This window comes from Ictalurus furcatus, chromosome 9 (assembly GCF_023375685.1).
Source record: "Ictalurus furcatus strain D&B chromosome 9, Billie_1.0, whole genome shotgun sequence".
In the NCBI taxonomy this organism is placed as follows: Eukaryota; Metazoa; Chordata; class Actinopteri; order Siluriformes; family Ictaluridae; genus Ictalurus; species Ictalurus furcatus.
The window spans coordinates 11691700-11711712 of NC_071263.1; the positions used below are offsets into that span (position 1 = coordinate 11691700).

The 20013-nt window shown below is 39.0% G+C and overlaps 1 protein-coding gene across 4 annotated transcripts in view; it reads right to left on the bottom strand.

The window, feature by feature from the left end:
• nhsl1a (NHS-like 1a) overlaps positions 1-20013 on the bottom strand; it is a 63680-nt gene that overhangs the window by 5021 nt on the left and 38646 nt on the right. For 3 of the 4 annotated variants that reach the window (XM_053632054.1, XM_053632055.1, XM_053632057.1), the window contains exons 2-6: positions 13230-13382; positions 7031-7161; positions 4013-4205; positions 3694-3825; positions 67-3234 (exon numbers count right to left, since the gene is read on the bottom strand). In XM_053632054.1, coding sequence (XP_053488029.1) covers positions 67-3234; positions 3694-3825; positions 4013-4205; positions 7031-7161; positions 13230-13382 — 3777 coding nt within the window. Of the gene's footprint in view, positions 1-66; positions 3235-3693; positions 3826-4012; positions 4206-7030; positions 7162-13229; positions 13383-16492; positions 16931-20013 lie in introns of those variants that run through there. The other variant, XM_053632056.1, reaches the window with a different exon arrangement.

Here is a 20013-nt window from a genome sequence, read left to right on the forward strand (position 1 = left end):
TTGTCAATTAGGATCACATTATTGAAACACAATAGAATATTACATGAACCCATTTAAGAATCTCACCATTTTCGTCACTTTCTTCCTCTTTGAAGATTACCGATCCTGAGCTGCTACTTAAACTATCATCTGTAATGCCTTTATCATCATTTAGCGCAAGGGCTTTATCACACAATCCCATGTCTTGGTCACTGAGAGTAAGGCGAGTGAGTTGAGGGTCAGTCAGACTGTCTGAGGAGATGTCACTGCTGAGTGAGTGTCTTCTTGGACTCACAGGAGTAGAATTCTGAGAATCAATCTCAAATTCAAACTCTAGTTGTAGTGAAATCTCCTGCTGATTAACAGTGTCTGTCAGAGATGTACTGTTTACGGTCTCTGGCTCTAAAGACATTGCTGAGCCAGTAACTTCACTAAGTTCAAGGCCGTTCAAAGCAGGTTGGTGCAAGATAGGTGGCATAATCAGAGAGTGATTGGACTTTTTAGGTGATATTAGAGACCTCTGATCCTGGAGTGTACCATTCGATGTACATGGAGTAGGTGTGGACTGTAGAACATTGGAGTAGGCAGGAGTTGTACTTAGAGGTCCAGTGTCAAGTGAAAGCTCTAGAATGTTCTCACTAGAATGGGTATTTCTGACTGGTTCAAGTAAAACAGAAGCTGGATGGACAGAGTCAGATTTATTAACATTTTTGACTATCTCTATTTCTACAGGTTTGTCTGTACTAGTTCTGGGCTCCTTGTTATGTTCTTGGTTTTCTGGCCCACACACTGTTGTAATGATATCTGTGAAAATATTTTCCAATTTCATAAGCTTTATTGGTCGGAGCTGTACCCTCTGAAGAGCTTGGGCAGTAATTACTGGCCTCTCATGTCTTGCATGTTTGTCAGATTGCCCAGAGTTTAGTTCTTTTCCATTTTTGATTCTATCCAAAGATATAGGTGAATTTGTTGCTTTTAAAATGGTCACTGCTTGAAGACCTGTCCCAGGTAAAGGTGGGGTAAGAGGCTGCTTGTGAACACTTGATGAAAGTGGAAGTGGAGGAGGTGGTGGAAGTGGTAGAGGGCTCATTTTATTTTTAATCAGCATCGGAGGAGAAGAGACTTCTGATGTAGGAGGAGGAGAGTCAGGACAAAAGCTTATGGATGTTTTACATCCTCTGGTATTTAATTCCTCTGGTATTGTATATGACCCTGGGGGAGAACTTTGCTTTTCCTCAGAAGCAGAGCTTATAGCCAAAGGAGATGGTACTGCTGTGATTGGGGATACACTGGATGTAACAAAACTGGGCATAGGGCTAGTTGAATTAGACTGAAGGGTGACTAAACCAGGCAATGTTTTAGGCAGAGGTGGAGGTGTTGGAAGGCTCTTGACAGAATCTGATGTGTTTGAAGACAGGGTTGTAGAGTAAGAGGAAACTGAGGACCGCAGTGATGACTTCCTCTCTGGGACTTTTGGTTTGGGCCTTCCTGCTGAAGATTTGGCTCTCAGAAGTGATGTTACTGGGGTACCTGCAGTTGGGGTAATGGACTGACTCGAATAACCACTAGATGGTGAAGTCATAAGTTGGAATTTGTCTGGCGATGCAGCCATATTGGAATTCATCCCAGTCTTGATGCAGGCAGTTAATGGAATTCCATTACTGTCTGAGCCTCTTGAATTCTCTTTGGTAAGTACAGGCCTCATAATTTGAGAGGATGGCCCATGTTCAGAGCATGAGCGGGGAAAATCCATGTGAAAGTCCCATGACTCATTGTATTCTGAATGCTGACTGCTGCTGTCACTGTGTGTGGGTGTGGTTGGACACACAGCAGCTGGTGCTGACATTCCACTGCTTGCTATACTAACTGAGCTCTGGCTTCTGGGACCCAGTACCCAAGAATCCTCTAATCCACTGAAGGGCATCTTGCCAGAGAATGAGGCACTATGACTTTTCAGGGATTCATGGAGATTGGAGATCAGTTGTTCATTAAGGAGCTTCTCGTTGTGGTATGGTTTTCTCTGCGGTTTGCGTTGCAATGAGTCAGTTCTTTTGGGAGGGAGTGGGGGCTTTTTGGCTTTCCGCAGGGAAATGCTGCGAGTTAGAGAATGATTACTATGCAGGCTTGCACGGTCTTCTTGACTGTGGTGCTCCCTGCACTCATAAAAATTGTATATTGTATTACCTGCTTTGTTGATGCAACCATGACTGTATGATTTGCAATCTGGTGCCAAATGCATAGAAGTACAGCATCTCTCGGTATCAACAGGAAACAACGTGGTGGCATCTGTCTTTTTGGGTGAATGTTCCAGACTATTAAAAACATTACTGATGGATGAGGAACAGCTTGAGGTACACTGGTTCATTGTCCAATGTTCAGTGGTCAGTGTGCTGCAGCAATGAATGTTGCTCTCTGAGATGTCAGAGTTTTCACAGACACCACTGGGACTACAGTTCCTTCCATCAAGGGTACTACATTGGGACTCTGTAGCCATGTGGAGGGAGGCTGGAGACTGGCAGCAGGAGCTAGCAGAACAAGAGGTACCACTGCTACTGAACGGGTGGTCAGAGGGACAAGCTGATATAGAAGGTAATGGTGACTCTTCTGTGTCAAAGCTTTGTGATGAGTAGACAGAACTAAGGTTTATGGCATTCTGCAAAACAATACCAGCATTCAAGGAGGATGTGCTACTACTGTGATTGGAAACCATGTAGTCTGAATTTGCATTATGACATTGATTCTGGAAAGAATGAAATTCATCAGAACTGGAACTGTATGATGTATTTTTTCTTAAATCAGACATGTGCTGTGTGTCTGGGCTGGCATGTTGCATGGTAACCTGGTAGGGTAAGGAGCTTGTGGAGCCAGAGACCAGTAAGTATGGAGAACTGCTGCAATTGGCCTCGAGATTTTGAAGACAAATTCGAGCACCCTGACGAGGCAGACTGTGAAAGCCTTGGTCATTGGCATTAAGATGAGGAGTACAGATAGCACCATTGCAGTCACTCGTGTTGGAGATGCTACCAGAAGATGACAGAGAGATGTTTGCCATTTGAGTAGTAATGCCATGGCCCCTCTGTGAACGGATTCTACGCATTGAGGGGGGTACAATCTTTAAGTCGTCTGTCTGGCAGCCAGAGTCACGGGTCACTAAATGCTTGAGAGAAGAGTTAATGCTCTCTACATGGCCAAGGGTGGAGTATTGGCCTGTTGTGTACATGGACGGAGTTCTGTTGCCAGTTTGTCCATTGTTTGCTGTAAGGAGAGTAGTAAAGACATGTCAGATTAGTTTGTGTCATGCAAAGTCTTTACTGTCTACTATAATTCAGTAAAATAAACAGAAGCTAGGTTTAAACATGCAGTTTAACACATGGTAATGAATAGTCCTACATGGTCTGTTAGATGTAATGAAGGATTTCATACTTGTCTGTGTTTGATATGATTCTGTAAGTATGACTGATGTTATATCCAAGTATTATTAAGGGTCTGTCTGACATTCTGTCTTAAAACAAAATACTAGACTTAATTAAAAAGCTCACAATGTGCTAACAAATTCTACTTAACTATGAATATTTTATTTGTAAAATAAACACAGAGCAAAAACTGTTATTAAATCGGTGGGAGAAATGTTTAGTATTTATCAAAACAAAGAAAGAAAGAACAAAATACATATAGTTAATGACTTCTAATAGACAACATTTCAGATTGTAACACCTAATTCTCTTTTGATGTTGTCTGGAACCCCTGTTATCGTCTTCCTTCGTTTCACCCTCTTCGACCTTCGTATTATAGTGTCAGTGTTGATTATGGTACGACGAAAACTCGCCTGCCGATCAAAGTTCTCTCCTGTTATAAGGTGGCAAAAGCAAGCAAGTTATAGCAAGCAAGTTAAAGTAAATTGATGCTTAGTTTTTACAGTTACTGAACCCAAAGCAATGGAGATTTTTCCAAGATTTTCTTTATAGTATAGAATGAATTCAAACACCAATAACTGGCAGAAATGTTTCAAGAATATTGCATTGAAATACTGTACCTGTGATGTTGATGGGGACAAGGTCAGTGGTCACAGACTGTGCTTGCTGCCTCATCTTCTCCTCTGGTGTTGGTAAAGGCAAACATTTACTCCAGCTGTCATGGTTGTTTATATCACTGGTGTTATCCAGCAGAGGGGTCTGTGGCCTGAAGGAGTATACCAGCTTCTCTTCTTCAGCTGACGTCTCTGATGACTGAACACAACACATACACTCATACTTGCGGTTCACACAACTGTGAACTGTCTGGTGACTGAGTCTGTGTCCAGAGAAGGAAATTGAATCATACTTGGTCATTTTCCAGATTTGCTCAATCAAAAAGCTTAAAAAAAAATAAAAAAAAACAGGAGAAAAGTAACCGTAGCCACCTCTTGAACTCTGTTTGGACGGGAGACTAAATTGTAAATGTAATATTCCTCAGTGCAGCAAGCTCTGGCATAGGTCTCTAAATTATTCATGCTAATTTGATCTCAATGTTACAATGGCTGCTTCACACTGAGTCCACACTGGTTGTTATGGAACAGAATTAACTACTCAAAATATAAACCTTCTATTAATATGCTGACATCACTCTTGTATGTTTCTAAGTTCACTTAGATTAGCTTTTTCCAGAAATATAATACAGTCGGCTCCAGACTTATTGGCACTTAAATCTGACACACTCCTAAATGAAGAATTTCTCCACGTCCTCCAGGTGCCACTGTCCTCTCTGGTAGACACCCCTCTTCAGTTTATATCACTGCTTTTCCATGGGGTTTACATCAGGGGACTGAAAACACCAAGTCCAAAGCTTGATCCTGTGCTCATTGTGCCATTGGATCATTTTCCCACTGGAAGATCCAACCATGACACAGTTGTAGCTTCTTGGCAGAGGAAGACAGATTCTTATTTCAAATCATTATGGACTACATGATGTCAGAGCCTTGGGAGGAAAACAGCTCCACATCATAACAGATTCTCCACCTTACTTAACAGTAGGATTATGTTCTCTTTTTACAATGTATAACTATCCTTTTATTTTATTTATTTATTTATTATTTTTTTACTCTAAACCATGTTGAATGTTTGTTTTCAAAAACCTTTATTTTTGTCTGACCATAGAAACCAGTTCCAGTAGTGTCTAGATAACTCCAGTTGCGTTGCTTATATTTGTGTTTAGATGAAAGAAAAGGTTTTCTTCTGGCACTCTTTTCAAATAGTTTGTTGGAATGGAGGTGGTGTCTAACTGTATATTTGGAGAATTGGTGACCCCAAAACTGGTGACTCTCTAACCATCCTCCTCAATGCATGGAGTTTAAAACAGACTTGCATTCTCTTCTCGGCAGGTCGCAAGATCCGGTTGTTTTAACCGTCTTAATTATTGCCCTAACTGTCTGTTTTATGAAAGTCAACACACTTTTGTCTCATTTAATTTTTGTAGTTTTGGCCTCTGTATTACCTCATATTTATACCCCAGTGAAACAGGAAGGTATGGATGACTGCTTAAGAGTTCCTAAACCCTCTGGCATACACATGTTGATCAATTACTAAGGAAAATTGGGCTATGTATTACCTCGTATTTATACCTGAGAGAAACAGAGATTTTGATAAGGGTATTTTGCTCTCTTAGAATAAATGTACTTCAATTAAAGGTTAGATTTCATACATATTTTGAGTGCGTGATTAAGATAATTAACCACAGAGACATTTTTCATAAGCATTTTTACCCATATTTATGAAGAGTGTTAATAATTCTGGAGCTGACTGTAAACAATAAATGGTTAATAACATGTTTGAACTGGCATAGACAGTCACATTGTGATGTTCAGTTAATTCAGAGAATGTACACACTGTACACAAGGTAGCATTATAATGAATATGTAAATAATGACTTTTGTTTGTTTTTAAAAGGCAAACGTTTAAATCTATTGAATGATGTCTACACAAGTACTGGATGCTAGACTATTGCATGAAGCAGCTAAAAGGTGGGTTTTTTTTTTTTTTTGTAAGGATGAGGATCTACCCTTTCTCAGACATGAACACAGTGCTATCAGAGCCTAGTGCCAACAAGAACTATACCTTTTTTCTGCAAGGTTTCAAGTGACAGCAGAAAGAGAGGCAAGACTCTGGCAAACAGTCTAGTATTCTAGACTGCTTGATGAGAGGAAAACAAAAATAAATGTCACCAAACAAATAAACAAACAAAACAAATACAAACAAAAAAAATATATATTTTTAAATATGAGATTAAAATCTCAAATATGGAATTGGCTTTAGAAGTACAATGTATACGAAGGTTTACATTTACTAATATGACTGCCAATGTGCTCCACTAGAGGGCAGTACAAAATAATGTTTTACACAAAGGGTTCAAGTTCGAAGGCAAAAAATCTGGAAACAAGTTGCTTATGTTTATTGACATCTACTATAACATCAGGATGCTTCTCTCTCTCTCTCTCTCTCTCTCTCTCTCTCTCTCTCTCTCTCTCTCTCTCAAAAAACCCTAATAATTAGTTATGGTTATAGTGTTCTAGTTTATAGACAGTTATGGTGTCTAATTTAACACATAATCCAGGTATTCAGTTTTAAACTGCACCTGAATGCAATAAAACTAGATATTTTAGATTACTGGTCTGTCATGTACATGGTGGGAATGAGTTAGTTGTAAACAACAACAGCATTTAGTCAAAAAACAGTTTTTTTTTGTTTGTTTGTTTGTTTGTTTTTTTTAAATGCTAATAAAGGAATTACCATCTGTTATACAATGAATACTATTTATTTATTTACAAGATTAGTGTTGTGTCCTTTGAATTAGGTTTTGGCCCCTATTAAGCATGAGATTAATGTCTAACGTATTCCATATCTTTATACACTACTGACAGTGGTAATAAGTAGTTATTACAGTAGTAGTAATAAATCAGCTCATATTAGCTATTCCTAATTTTACCTAATTTTGTGTAGTTTTGACAGGTAGGCCATAGCACTGTTTAGGTACTGTATTTGGAACTCAGAGTGGCTATAAGTGTACTTAAGAAGTATACCTTATTTTTCTTCTCCATTTCATCTTGGTCCAGTTGCCCATCACCATCAGATAGGAGGGGTGAGGAGAATGTTGGGCCTTGAGAGTAGTACTGGGAACTACGAAAGCCATCTTTCCTCAGTTTGTCGCATTCTGAGGGGAAAATAGCACATAAAGCTGTTCTCAAAAAAAGGAGTGGGATATCCAATGGCTGTACAATCACAACTATATAAAAAATTCCAGATTGTTGGTGTTTCATAGCAATGAAATAAAACCTTGTAACATTCATTGTTAATGCAGAATTCACCTAACAATGCTTTATGCTGTGATGAATAAATGAATGAAATGAGAAGGTTAAAGTGGACCACAATAATGTTGCTTGCTCCCCTGAGACAACAATATCACTTGTACACTGTAAATTTAGTTCAAATGGAAAAGATGTTAACAAAGGCCATGGTAGTTTGTGTCACTGTTAATAAACTCTGTTTTAAAAGGTTTAAGAAAGGTTCACTGGCCTGCGTTGTGATGTGGGTGAGTAAGGTTTTGTCGTCACACACACACACACACACACAGAAAGGTTGTATGTGTGAAAGCCTTTTATCACAGAGGTCCTTGGGGGAACATAAATGTCCACAGTAAAAACTGGCACTTCAACAGGAACATTTTACTCACTGAAACACAGTACTGCACATGTCACATTGTTCCATGATCAAAACAGAATGCTATCATAAAGGTACTGTATATACAGCATCTTTTGGTTCAAGTTTTAAGCTGAAAATGTGAGCTATGAATGTTGGGTTATGAATCTACAGACTGGGGTCTAAACCTGCACCTCCACCCACTGCCACTGACACACTGATTTATTTCAGATGATCTCCACTGACTGCTTGTCTAATAAATCCCTGCTAAGGAAAAACAGAATTAGAATATCACAATATTTAAAAGAAAGAAAGCAAATGTTCAATATCTTGAATATTTAATATTCAGCACTATTTCTAGGTCCCCATTTAAATGTTATCAAATGTGTGATATTGACCAAGTTCACTGCTTTGTACAAAGGTCAGATTTTCCTCATGCCTTCTACTGAAGCTTGTGTTCAGATGACACTCCGGTGGATTTGATCAAAAATGGATCACAGGTTTTTGCACAAACTTGTGGAGTCCGTGCCAGCTTGAGTGCATGCTGTCATTAAACCAAAATGGGACATACTAAATACTAAGAAACTCATGTAAATATTTCAAACCACTTTTCACTCAAGTTGTTGTCAATAATATAATTTGTAATTAAACTTGCTGTATTAAATTAGAAAAGAATGCAAAATAGAAGCATTTTCACTAGTGCACACAGACCTTTGGACTCCATTGTATGTTGCAAAACTTTGGGCTTATAACCCTTCATTACAATCAGCTCAAAGAACCCAATACATTTACCATCTTATACAATCTTTTTTTTTATCTAGGACGCTGCAGAAATGGTCCAGTGTTCTGTTCAGCTATCCTACATATGGGTTATAACAACATCTCTGGCCTTGTTCTTCTGAAAAATAATATACTCTTGGAAAACATGAGCTATTAATAGTTCTTTTTGATGTGATAAATATGCAAGACATGTAAATTGGTTTTAGCAGCATTTCTGTAGATCAACTAGGATGGTACAAAGAAAAACAACTACTTTAGCAAGCCTGAACATAACCCAAGTGTGAGCCACACGGCCTACTTTGTGAACACAGAACTTTGTATTTCATACACAGTCCCTGTGGGAACAAGGCAAATTCTCAAATATATTGAGGAAAAAAAAGTAATTACAAAGTAGGTACAAGCAAATGAAGTGTTTGTTTTGTCCCGGTAATGCTACTTTTTCTCCGAATGAGATAATGTAATACTGTCATTTGAATACAATTAATATTATCCTTTGTTTTGTTTTTTTTATTGCTATTCATATTTTAGGCCTATACCCTGTTTCTCTCAGACATTCTCTAGGTCATAGCAAGCACCCATCATCAATATATACTGATCTCACTATGCATGTGCTGTCCAATGAGGTGGGCCTTGCTATGCCTAGATTTATCATTTAATTTTGTAATAATGCCAATGTCACATACTACAGTATCATCATATACTGTGTATCCCCATAGAACACCTAGAGCTAGCTAACAGTGCTATAACAGTATATTCCTTACATAATATATAAGAATATATAATAAACAAGCAAATAGCTCTTTATTTACAAAAAGTTCACCTTCTACTAACATGGTTTACGTTAAAAACATTACATTAAGTGGCACGCTGTGTAACATTTCTTGTCGTCCGTGACTGCAGTAGTAATGAGAGAGAGAGAGAGAGAGAGAGAGAGATGTGTGTGTGTCAAGGTTCCCCTATTAACTACACAGAAGGGGATTAAATACTGTCCTTATTATAACCTGGTAACTCTGCTGACACATTTACTGTGTGTATGTGTGTGTTACTGGATGTAAAAACACACACACACACACACACACACACACACACACATGTCTTACTATCCTTGTCAGGACCTTCCACTGACATTATTAGTGTCTTTACCTCTTTTAGTTAAAAAAAAAAAATGTCCTCATGGGGACCTGCCAAATGTTCCCACAAGGTCAAAACTATCAGATTTTACTATCCTTGTTACTATCCCACCAAGATACAACCACATGACCCTCCCACTTCCCTAATCCACACATGTTCACTTACATGTACATGGGAGAAATTGACCCACACATAGGGCTGCACGATTATGGCCAAAATGATAATCCCGATTATTTTGATCAATATTGAGATCTCGATTATTTATCACGATTATTCATTGATTTTAGGGACATCATATTTTTATTGCACTTTCACATTTAAATAAACTGACCGCTGCTTTCACCTCCATGTTTTGCTACATACCTGCTAATGTACAAATCTTTGCATCAAATTAGACTGGTCCTTAAAGTGCATCATCTCATAGAAGCAAAACATAAATAAAATAGTACCCAAAGTATAGGATGAGTCAAAATAAAAATGCCATCAACCAAATGAAAATATGTGATCAAATATAACAATATGCAACCAGATGAAAACAATTCAGGCGAATGCAGAAAAGGCAATAACAGTGTTTACAGGAGGAGAGACACAAGACAGTTTCTTTTAGGAGCACTTGTGAACCTAATTACAAAAATTTAGGAGCACAGTTGAAGTTTTTATTATTATTATTATTATTATTATTATTATTATTATTATTATTATTATTATTTTTAGAGATGGTAACATTAATGTACCACAATATAACACACAAGTAGGCATGAGAAAACTTGAGCTGGTCAATTATAACAGAATTTAGGAACATAGTATGAGCCATGACAAATTAATTTACCTTCTGATAAACTAAATGTAATAATTTCAGTTAATTTTACAGACTGTATGTAAAAAAAAAACACCGTTAACCTGTTCCACCTTGTAAACAAATACAATAAACATCAATGTTCAGTTTTTGAATTTTGCTCCTCTTAAATATATTTAAAGCTAGACATTTTCCACTGTCATGGTTCTGGGCTGGAGTCAGTTCTCGAACCACTCGGTGTATATTGTGTATATATCTGAATAATCTCATATAGGATGTGATTGGGTGAGTTCATTTACCCGTCAGATGCAAAGCGCTTTAGTTTAATGGTGTTCATTAGGGACGCACCGATCAGGATTTTTACGACTGAAACCGATCCAGATACCAATTTTTTTTTAATTTAAACTTTAATCAGGAGGTCTGTCATAAATAGTTAAATGTAAGCTCTCTGCTCATGGTCACTGTTAATTGAATTAAAATAATAGCAATGAGAAATACTGTTGGTTAATTGATAAACAAGCATAAAATATTTATTTTTAAATATCTTAAACAATAAAGAGTCCTAATTCAAAGTAGACTAACACAAACATGATCCATATTAGGAAAAAGGCTAATAGCTTTCTAATGAAAAAGCGAACTAAGCTTAATGTCAAATTGATATTAAATGCAACCCATAGTAATTAAACATTGTTTCATTTCTCATTTTATTTATATTTTATGAAGTTATTATATTTATTTTTATCTATATTTCTAGATGCATTTTGGACTTCCTGTAGTTTTTATTCCAGTTGTATTATACAGCTCCGAATAGGTCACTCGCACCGGTGTGAATAAACATTTATTCAGTCGCACAAAGTACTTGTCAGTCGCAAACGCGAATGAAATGGTCGCACTGTAGAGCCCTGAGTTTATCTGCAAAGTTTTTTCCTGTTCGGCGTGATGAGGTTTAATGTCCCCGACAACCTCTGTAGTGCCATTTAGCATCATGATTTCCCCTCACGCAAGCGCTGGAGCTCACAGCGAAACTGGCTACTCGAGCGCTAAAATGCTAACTCCTTTTCCGCGTTTGGCATTACAAAATTATGTCATCCCTCCGCCGCTCGATGTGATTGGCTGTAAGTTTAGGAAACGCTTGATTTGATCTGCAGCGGAGTTTTTTATGAGCGGAGGATGAACTTTAAACGTCAACATTGCAGTCGATCAGGTTCATTTAATCGTGGGCGGTCAAAATCGTAATCGTTATCGATATTTGATTAATTGTGCAGCCCTACCCACACATCAAACAGAGCTTAGTGTTTGCTACAAGCTTTTCATTGTAATAAATATTTACTGGTCTACAACAAAAGATGCCCGTGCTCACAAAAACAGGATAGAAACCGTTCTCAGGTGAACACCTGCTCCTCCTGCTGAGACACCAACAGCACACACATGAACTCTAGATATTAATGTTCACCAGCAACTTAGACAAGGCACCAGGTTTCCTATTACTTCCAATAATTCCTGAAAAAAAATAATACTCATAAAAACACATTGCCAAAGGGATCGACTCAGAAGATGGGCCTCTGCCTTTCTCTAGAGAGCCTGGTGCTGTCACCAAAAGTGGACAAGAACCACCCACTGTCACAGAAAGAGGCTGCCTGACTGACGTTGCAAATGGCCAACCACGTTTGCACGTTTATACATGCATATGATGTAGAAATGTAATAGCAGATATTATCAGAAAACATCAAGACAGGACAAATACTCCGATCAGCCATAACATTAAAAGCACCTGCCTAATGTTGTATAGGTCTCCCTTATGCCACCAACACAGCTCTAACCCATCGAGGCATGGACTCCACAAGACCTCTGAAGGTGTGCTGTGGTATCTGACACCAAGACGTTAACATCATATCCTTTAAATCCTGTAAGTTGTAAGTGGGACCTTCATCGATCAGACTTGTTTGTCCAACACATCCCACAGATGCTCAATCGGATTCAGATTTGGGGACTTTGGAGGCCAAGTCAACATCTTGAACATCAGAACATTGCCCAGAGCATCACACTGCTTCTGCCGACTTGCCTTCTTCCCATAGTTGTAAGTGACACACATGCACCTGGCCATCCACATGATGTAAAAGAAAACATGATTCATCAGACTAGGCCACCTTCTTCCACTGTTCCATGGTCCAGTTCTAATGCGGACATGCCCATTGTAGGCACTTTCAGTGGTGGACAGGGGTCAGCATGGGCACTCTGGCCGGTCTACAGCTACACATCCCCATACGCAGCAAGCTGTGTGTTCTGAAACCTTTCTAGACCAGACTAGATGGGTTAGCCTTGTGCATCAGTGAGCGTTGGGAGCCAATGACCCTGTTGCCAGTTCATTGGTTGTCCTTCCTTGGACCAATTTTGGTAGGTAGTAACCACTGCATACTGGGAACACCCCACAAGACCTGCTGTTTTGGAGATGTTCTGACCCAGTCGTATAGCCGTCACAATTTGGTCATTGTCAAAGTTGCACAGATCCTTACGCTTTCCAATTTTTCCAGCTTCCAACACATCAGCTTCGAGAACTAACTGTTCGCTTGCTGCCTAATATATCCCACCCCTTGACAGATGCCACTGTAACAAGATAATCAATGTTATTCACTTCACCTGTCAGTGATGTTTTAATGTTATGGCTGATCCATGAAAGAATCTTTACTTTGTTCATTCCTTTGTTCATTCCGTTCTTTACTTTATTCAGTATATACCAGTGTCATACAATTTTTTTTACCAAGCACCTTGTTTATCTGCATTTACAACCTCTCGCATGTGACTGCCTCTCTCTCAATAGCATACTCTTCTAGATCTCCTTCATTACACTAATGTAATTCTCTATGTATATGTCTCACCTCTGAGGACAGTCTTTAGGTTGACCTTGGCCTGGCAGTGCAGTTCCTCCACACATGGCGGTCTGCTTCCTGGCAGGAATACATTCTCCTGCTGATGCCAGGGTGCTGTGTAATGCACTGACCACTTGCTTTCCTCATCTAAACTGGACACAGCTAGAAGGCAGAAAGAGAAGATAATTCATACAGGTCACTGAATGTAGAGTAAAAGTCAAAGATCGGTATGAAGAGATTATTCGAAGCACTGCAAATTAGTCAGAATTTATTGAAGTACAGTTTTCATATACAAGACTTGGACTCACATAAAAACAAGCTATTATGTCATGTAACTATTTGTTATAAATTGAATCTCCAAATCTCAAAGCCAAGGCTAAGTAAACTGGTCGTATACATGAATTACAGCCATTCAGCACACTTATTTTATTCATTTTCATCCAGATACTGTGATGAGAATATTCAAAGACAATATACAATGTTAAGTGCAGAGGCAGGCACATGAGGGAGGTTTGGAAACTCCAGTCGCGTATAATGTCCAAAGCAGTATACTGTACACACTACCAGTCCAATAAAGCATTTCTGGGACAATGCATCTGAATACAGTGGCTCTGCATATCTCTGACTGGTCAAAGCAATCCCAGATTACACCACTAACTATGTCATAAGCCTCAGGGTGAGCAAAACCATGTCAGACACATTAATATGCTCTAAGGGCATGTCTGTGTTGATTGATCCTTCCCCTCATATTCACAGTAGAACAGCTCAGTTCAGGATGACTATAGAAAGCATTGAAAAGAATGGATTATAGATATTTATTATACGATGTCATGATCTAAGCTAGAGTACCCTTGGCAGTCTTGCATAAGTATTCACTCCCCATTGAACTTTTCTCTCTTGAACTTCTTTTGTGGTGTTACAAAATGGAAGTGAAATGGATTAAATGGGATCATGCTATGCCTGGTGTGCAATCAAAGTGTCATATGATCTCAATATACAGTGCATCCGGAAAGTATTCACAGCACTTCACTTTTTCCACATTTTGTTATGTTACAGCCTTATTCCAAAATGGATTAAATTCATTATTTTCCTCAAAATTCTACAAACAATACCCCATAATGACAACGTGAAAGAAATTTGTTTGAAATCTTTGCAAATTTATTAAAAATAAAAAACAAAAAAAGAACATGTACATAAGTATTCACAGCATTTGCTCAATACTTTGTTGAAGCACCTTTGGCACCAATTACAGCCTCGTCTTTTTGAGTATGATGCTACAAGCTTGGCACACCTATTTTTGGGCAGTTTCTCCCATTCTTCTTTGCAGGACCTCTCAAGCTCCATCAGGTTGGATGGGGAGCGTCGGTGCACAGCCATTTTCAGCTCTCTCCAGAGATGTTCAATCGGGTTCAAGTCTGGGCTCTGGCTGGGCCACTCAAGGACATTCATAGAGTTGTCCTGTAGCCACTCCTTTGTTATCTTGGCTGTGTGCTTAGGGTCGCTGTCCTGTTGGAAGATGAACCTTCGCCCCAATCTGAGATCCAGAGCGCTCTGGAGCAGGTTTTCATCAAGGATGTCTCTGTACATTGCTGCATTCATCTTTCCCTCAATCCTGACTAGTCTCCCAGTTCCTGCTGCTGAAAAACATCCCCAGAGCATGATGCTGCCACCACCATGCTTCACTGCAGGGATGTTATTGTCCAGGTGATGTCTGGAGCCTGGTTTTCTCCAGACATGATGCTTACCATTCAGGCCAAAGAGTTCAATCTTTGTTTCATCAGACCAGAGAATTTTGTTTCTCATGGTCTGAGAGTCCTTCAGGTGCCTCTTGGCAAACTCCAGGCAGGCTGTGGCTTCTGCTTGGCCACTCTACCATACAGGCCTGATTGGTGGAGTGCTGCAGAGAAGGTTGTTCTTCTGGAAGGTTCTCCTCTCTCCAGTTGTAGAAACATCTCAAGGATGATCAGTGGAAACAGGATGCACCTGAGCTCAATTTTGAGTGTCATGGCTTTTTTTGTTTTCTTTATTTTTAATAAATTTGCAAAGATTTCAATCAAACTTCTTTCACGTTGTCATTATGGGGTATTGTTTGTAGAATTTTGAGGAAAATAAAGAATTTAATCCATTTTGGAATAAGGCTGTAACATAACAAAATGTCGAAAAAGTGAAGCGCTGTGAACACTTTCCGGACGCACTGTAAATATGCCTGCCCATGGAAGGCCCCATAGAACTATGTAATACCTAAATGTTCTATGACATTGTACACAGTTTAACAAATTATGTGACTTCTGATAGTAACGGTTTGCACCAGAATTCATTTAGGGGTTTCACAGCAAGGAAGGTGAATACTTGTGTGCTCTCCAACCCCTTCAAACACACACATGCTCACACATGCGCGTGCGCACACACACACACACACACACACACACACACACACACACACACACACACACACACACACCAATATGATGGGCTATGCTGTGTAGATTCATGACATACACACTATAAAAAATGCAAGAGTGTCAATATTTATGCAACACACTGTAACAGAGGGAAAGAATATAAGCTGTGAGATAAATTTAAAAAAATATTTGGATAAACATGCTAACCTTTCCTATCTCCATAACCATTGCAAATTGATTTCCCATCCCCTTCCATTCCACCATTTACAAACCTACCAGCATTCATTTTCATATCTCTGACATCTCGTAAAAGATGTTTCAAGGTGATACAACATCTGGTTCAAGCTTGTTCCTTCATTAAATGTAACCAGCTGCAGTGAATCCCTAATCAGTCATTAACTAATGAATTTTCTTTCATCTAACATTTCTTACTAACAATCAATTTCATTAAAGTCATGTGCTTACACTAGAGAAAACCTGATTAGCCATGCCTGCAGTAGCCTATAAACGACTAGCAAACAGGAATAGTTGTCTATACTGGTCACTAAGCAACACAAATGAAAATGCAGTGCGCTCAGTGAGAATGTCCCGCAATCTCATCTAACAGTGTCATCTAACATGCGAAACTATACAAGAACACATATTGAAACATTAGGCTAATTACAAACCACACCTGTCTCCTTTCACTAGTCTTCACGAGCAAGGTCACTCAGAAGCACATTCATTCTCCTATACAGTCACATGCATCTAACCCAGTGTAACAGTAATGAAACATTCCACACCCTAAAACACTCAAAGTATAGCTGACCTTGAGCCAGTGCTCCAATGATATAAATCTGGCTGCAGGAGGTGTTAGAAAGAGGAGCTTACCTTTCTTCCTGAAGTACTTAATGACGGATTTAAGAGTTGTGCCAATGAACACCATTGTGGAACCTCAAAACTGGCAACAAGGCTTCTCCTGAGAAATGTGTGTGTGATGGTGTTAGTCTAGCATTAGCATTAGTGGGAGTGTGTGAGTGTGTGTATGTGGGAATAGAGGCAAAATTGAGCACAGGGAGGGAAAGCATCACAGTGGTACTGCCCACTTTACACACATCGTCTACTCATTTTATGCTGACTGGAAAAGCAATGTTCACCCCCCCCCCTCCCCCTATCTGCTGTCAGAGTTCTGCCTCTTTCAGACCCACCCTTCCTCTGCTCACACATTGTGTTTCGCTTCCCTGTGTCTCTTGCCGCAGAGCAATTCTGATTCTTGTCCTTCTGCTTTGCTGGATTGAGCAAAGTCCTCTCTCACCTTGTCTTTACTCGAAAGCTTTGCAGGTGTCCTGCACCAGTGCACTATTCATCACCCACAATCAGCTCCTGTCTGCATACCTAACATAAGTCTTCTCTCAGCCATTGCATTTCATCTAGAGCGTTAAAGCAAGCGAAAGTAGATAGAAATGGGAAACAATTCCTTACGATGAGAGTTAATTTTAGGAATCAAGTCCTAGTCTTGATTAACACGGAAGTGCCGTATTGGCTCATCACCGAAGCATTTATTAGCTCTTTCTCTCTTTCACACTCACTCTACTTATCTCTCTCCTTCTCTCTCTCTCATTTAAAGCATGAATGAAGCACTCAGCGTTTTCACGTGGGGCCGGTCCAGAGCTGTAGGAGTTCAGTGCAGTAATGCACCCATCATTTATATTCTGCGCACAAGATCCTACATGAAAACCACAATTAAATTGCAGACTGGGTCCTTTTTTTTTTCTTTTAACATGTGGCAGAGTCTGAAAGGGACATCTGTTCTTTACTAAAGGGCTTTAGAGCTGATATTTTAAAACAGGTATAAATACATTACCTCGCATAAGTATTCCTCCCTTGGACTTGGGCTATATTTTGACTTTTCAATATGTAGTAGCACCAAAACTGAGATTTTACGTCACTGAACTACACAAAATAGTCTAGAATGTTTAGGTGGATAAAGAAATAAAATAAAAAATTCTTTACATTTTCAATAATGGATTTAATGGGACTTTGAAGTAAATTATTTTATAACCCAACCCTCACTGGTACTTGAACTTGCTACAGAACTACTTCCTGTGTATTGATTATGCCATGGCCCTCAAGATCCTTTTTTTTTTTTTTTTTTTTTTTTTTTTTAAAGCAGTGTACTCTAAGAATTTATGGGGCCTAGAAATAGGAGTACATTTGTCTAATTATCTGATTGCACCAGACCTCACTTAGGGGTTTAACAGAGAAAGGATTGCAGATTCTGTACTTCTATCAAAGCCATTTTATTGTCAAGGCCATCTCCCAATATCTGTGGAAATATCTTACATGAATCTATGACTAGATGAGGAAATACTTGCCAGCTATGCAGAAGTCTTATTATGGTATTTAGTACTTTTAGGATTTCAGAGTATTTGTAGTGAACTGAATTACACAAATAAAAATAAAAAGTGGCAACTTCAAGCAAGAACAATGATTGCAATTTCAGTCATAAGTAAATTACTTCCACAGTTAGTTCCATAGTTTGTTCACAGTTGGGAGTAAATTCCTATCACTCACCTCAGAGTATCCTAGACTCAAACTATGGTCTGTGTCTCGCTGTGTCTTGCTGATCCTATTGTATGGTCTAGTTTGAGCTGCAAAAGCAGACAGGTTTGTGTGAGGCTCCTCTCCTCCTCAGACAACACATTCAATAAAGTGATGAATAAGCAGCTGGGGGTACAGCAAACAAGCCTTTAATACCCAGACTACCACCTCTGTGGCACCACCATGACAACGAGGATGTGAAGAAACAGTGGGGTGTTAAGGATGTCTTCACTAATCAACTCAGCACCGGGGAACTGGAGTCAGATTTTTCTCATCTACACTGATTTATCACCACTACATTCTGCATGTGACTGTTTCAAAAAGGCTCCTCAACACTGAGATGCTTGATAACTTTTAGACTTTTAAAATCTAATCATTTGGAGTCACCTATGGTGTGATAAGGCTAAGTAAAATGTGCAGAGTGATTAGTAGAAAAATCCTCTTGCCTGCCCTATTTAAAGCCACTAATTTACAGAACACAGTCCCGTGGCAAAAAAAAAAAAAAAAATGTGGCATTGCATGCAAGTTGGGAATCCATGGCTGCATTAGGCTTGGTGTGCAAAGATGGAGTAGCTGCTTAATGACCCTTGATTTATTTTAATTTTTTTAAGTTGGCAAGTTGGGTTTCTGGGTAAGCTGTCTATTGTGTGTAGTGTTGTGAATACGAGAAAAAATAGAAGAAAAAAAAACCCATGAAAGTGGGAGAGAAAATATATATGATTTTTAAAAGAATATATACAGATAGGTGACAAATTAAAGGGGAAAAAGCCAGCACAAATTTAGTAAGGGGTTGGGCCACCATGAGATACTGTTCCAGAACAGCTCTAAGTTTCAAAATCACTGAAACGAAACAACGCATGAAGTTATCAGCAAAATACATAGAGAGCATATGTTTAATGGCACTTCGATATAATTTCAGTAAGTATTTTATTAAAGATAGGCCTGTAAGCAATAATTGTTACAGTACATAGCACCATTGTACACTTATCTGAATGCAGTATTCACTCGCTTTCAGTAACCACTTTGTACTGGGCTGGGAGTACACCCCAGATGGGACACCAATCTATCACAGGGCATCACACACCCATTCATCCCAAAGAGCAATTTATCTTAGACAAACTGGCAAGTTTTTGGGGAGGTGGGAGGAAACTGGAGGAAATCCTAGTGCACATGGGGAGAAATTCCACGCAGACAGTAACCCAAGCTCTGAATCGAACTGGGGCCCTACAGCTATGAGGCAGAAACACTACTCAATGTGCTACTGTGCCACCCAGTTCTGAATACAAAAATCAATTTCTCTTTATTGGTTATGCAAAGGACCTGTGTAATATAAGCTGGTCCTTGTTCAGTGTAAAAAAAAAAAAAAAAAATACATGTTCCCCAATCAATGTCTTTAACTGATGCAAATAAATATTCTCAAGGGCTGATTTTCTTTATTCATATATTCACAATTGCATTGCTACATGAAGTAAAAGAGATCATTGTCTTGAGAGATCATTGAGAGAAAATGAGAATCAGAGAAAATGCTTACATCTTATACAGGAAAAAATCATATAACTGATTGGATGCAAGAGTCCAAATACAAATATGTGGAGTCCCCTTAACAAGAGAGTGGGTATGCTTAGTGATGACGACAGACAAGTGAGGCCTAACAATATAATCATAACAAGCTCTTATCATTTGTCCTTCAATCCGTAGCTCTGCACAATAGAGCCATTCAGGTCCAATGTCATCAGTCACCTGCAGGTCAACAAGCACTCATCAATCTAACTGCTGGCACACTGGCAAGGACAGCCACTTAAAGAAGCCAC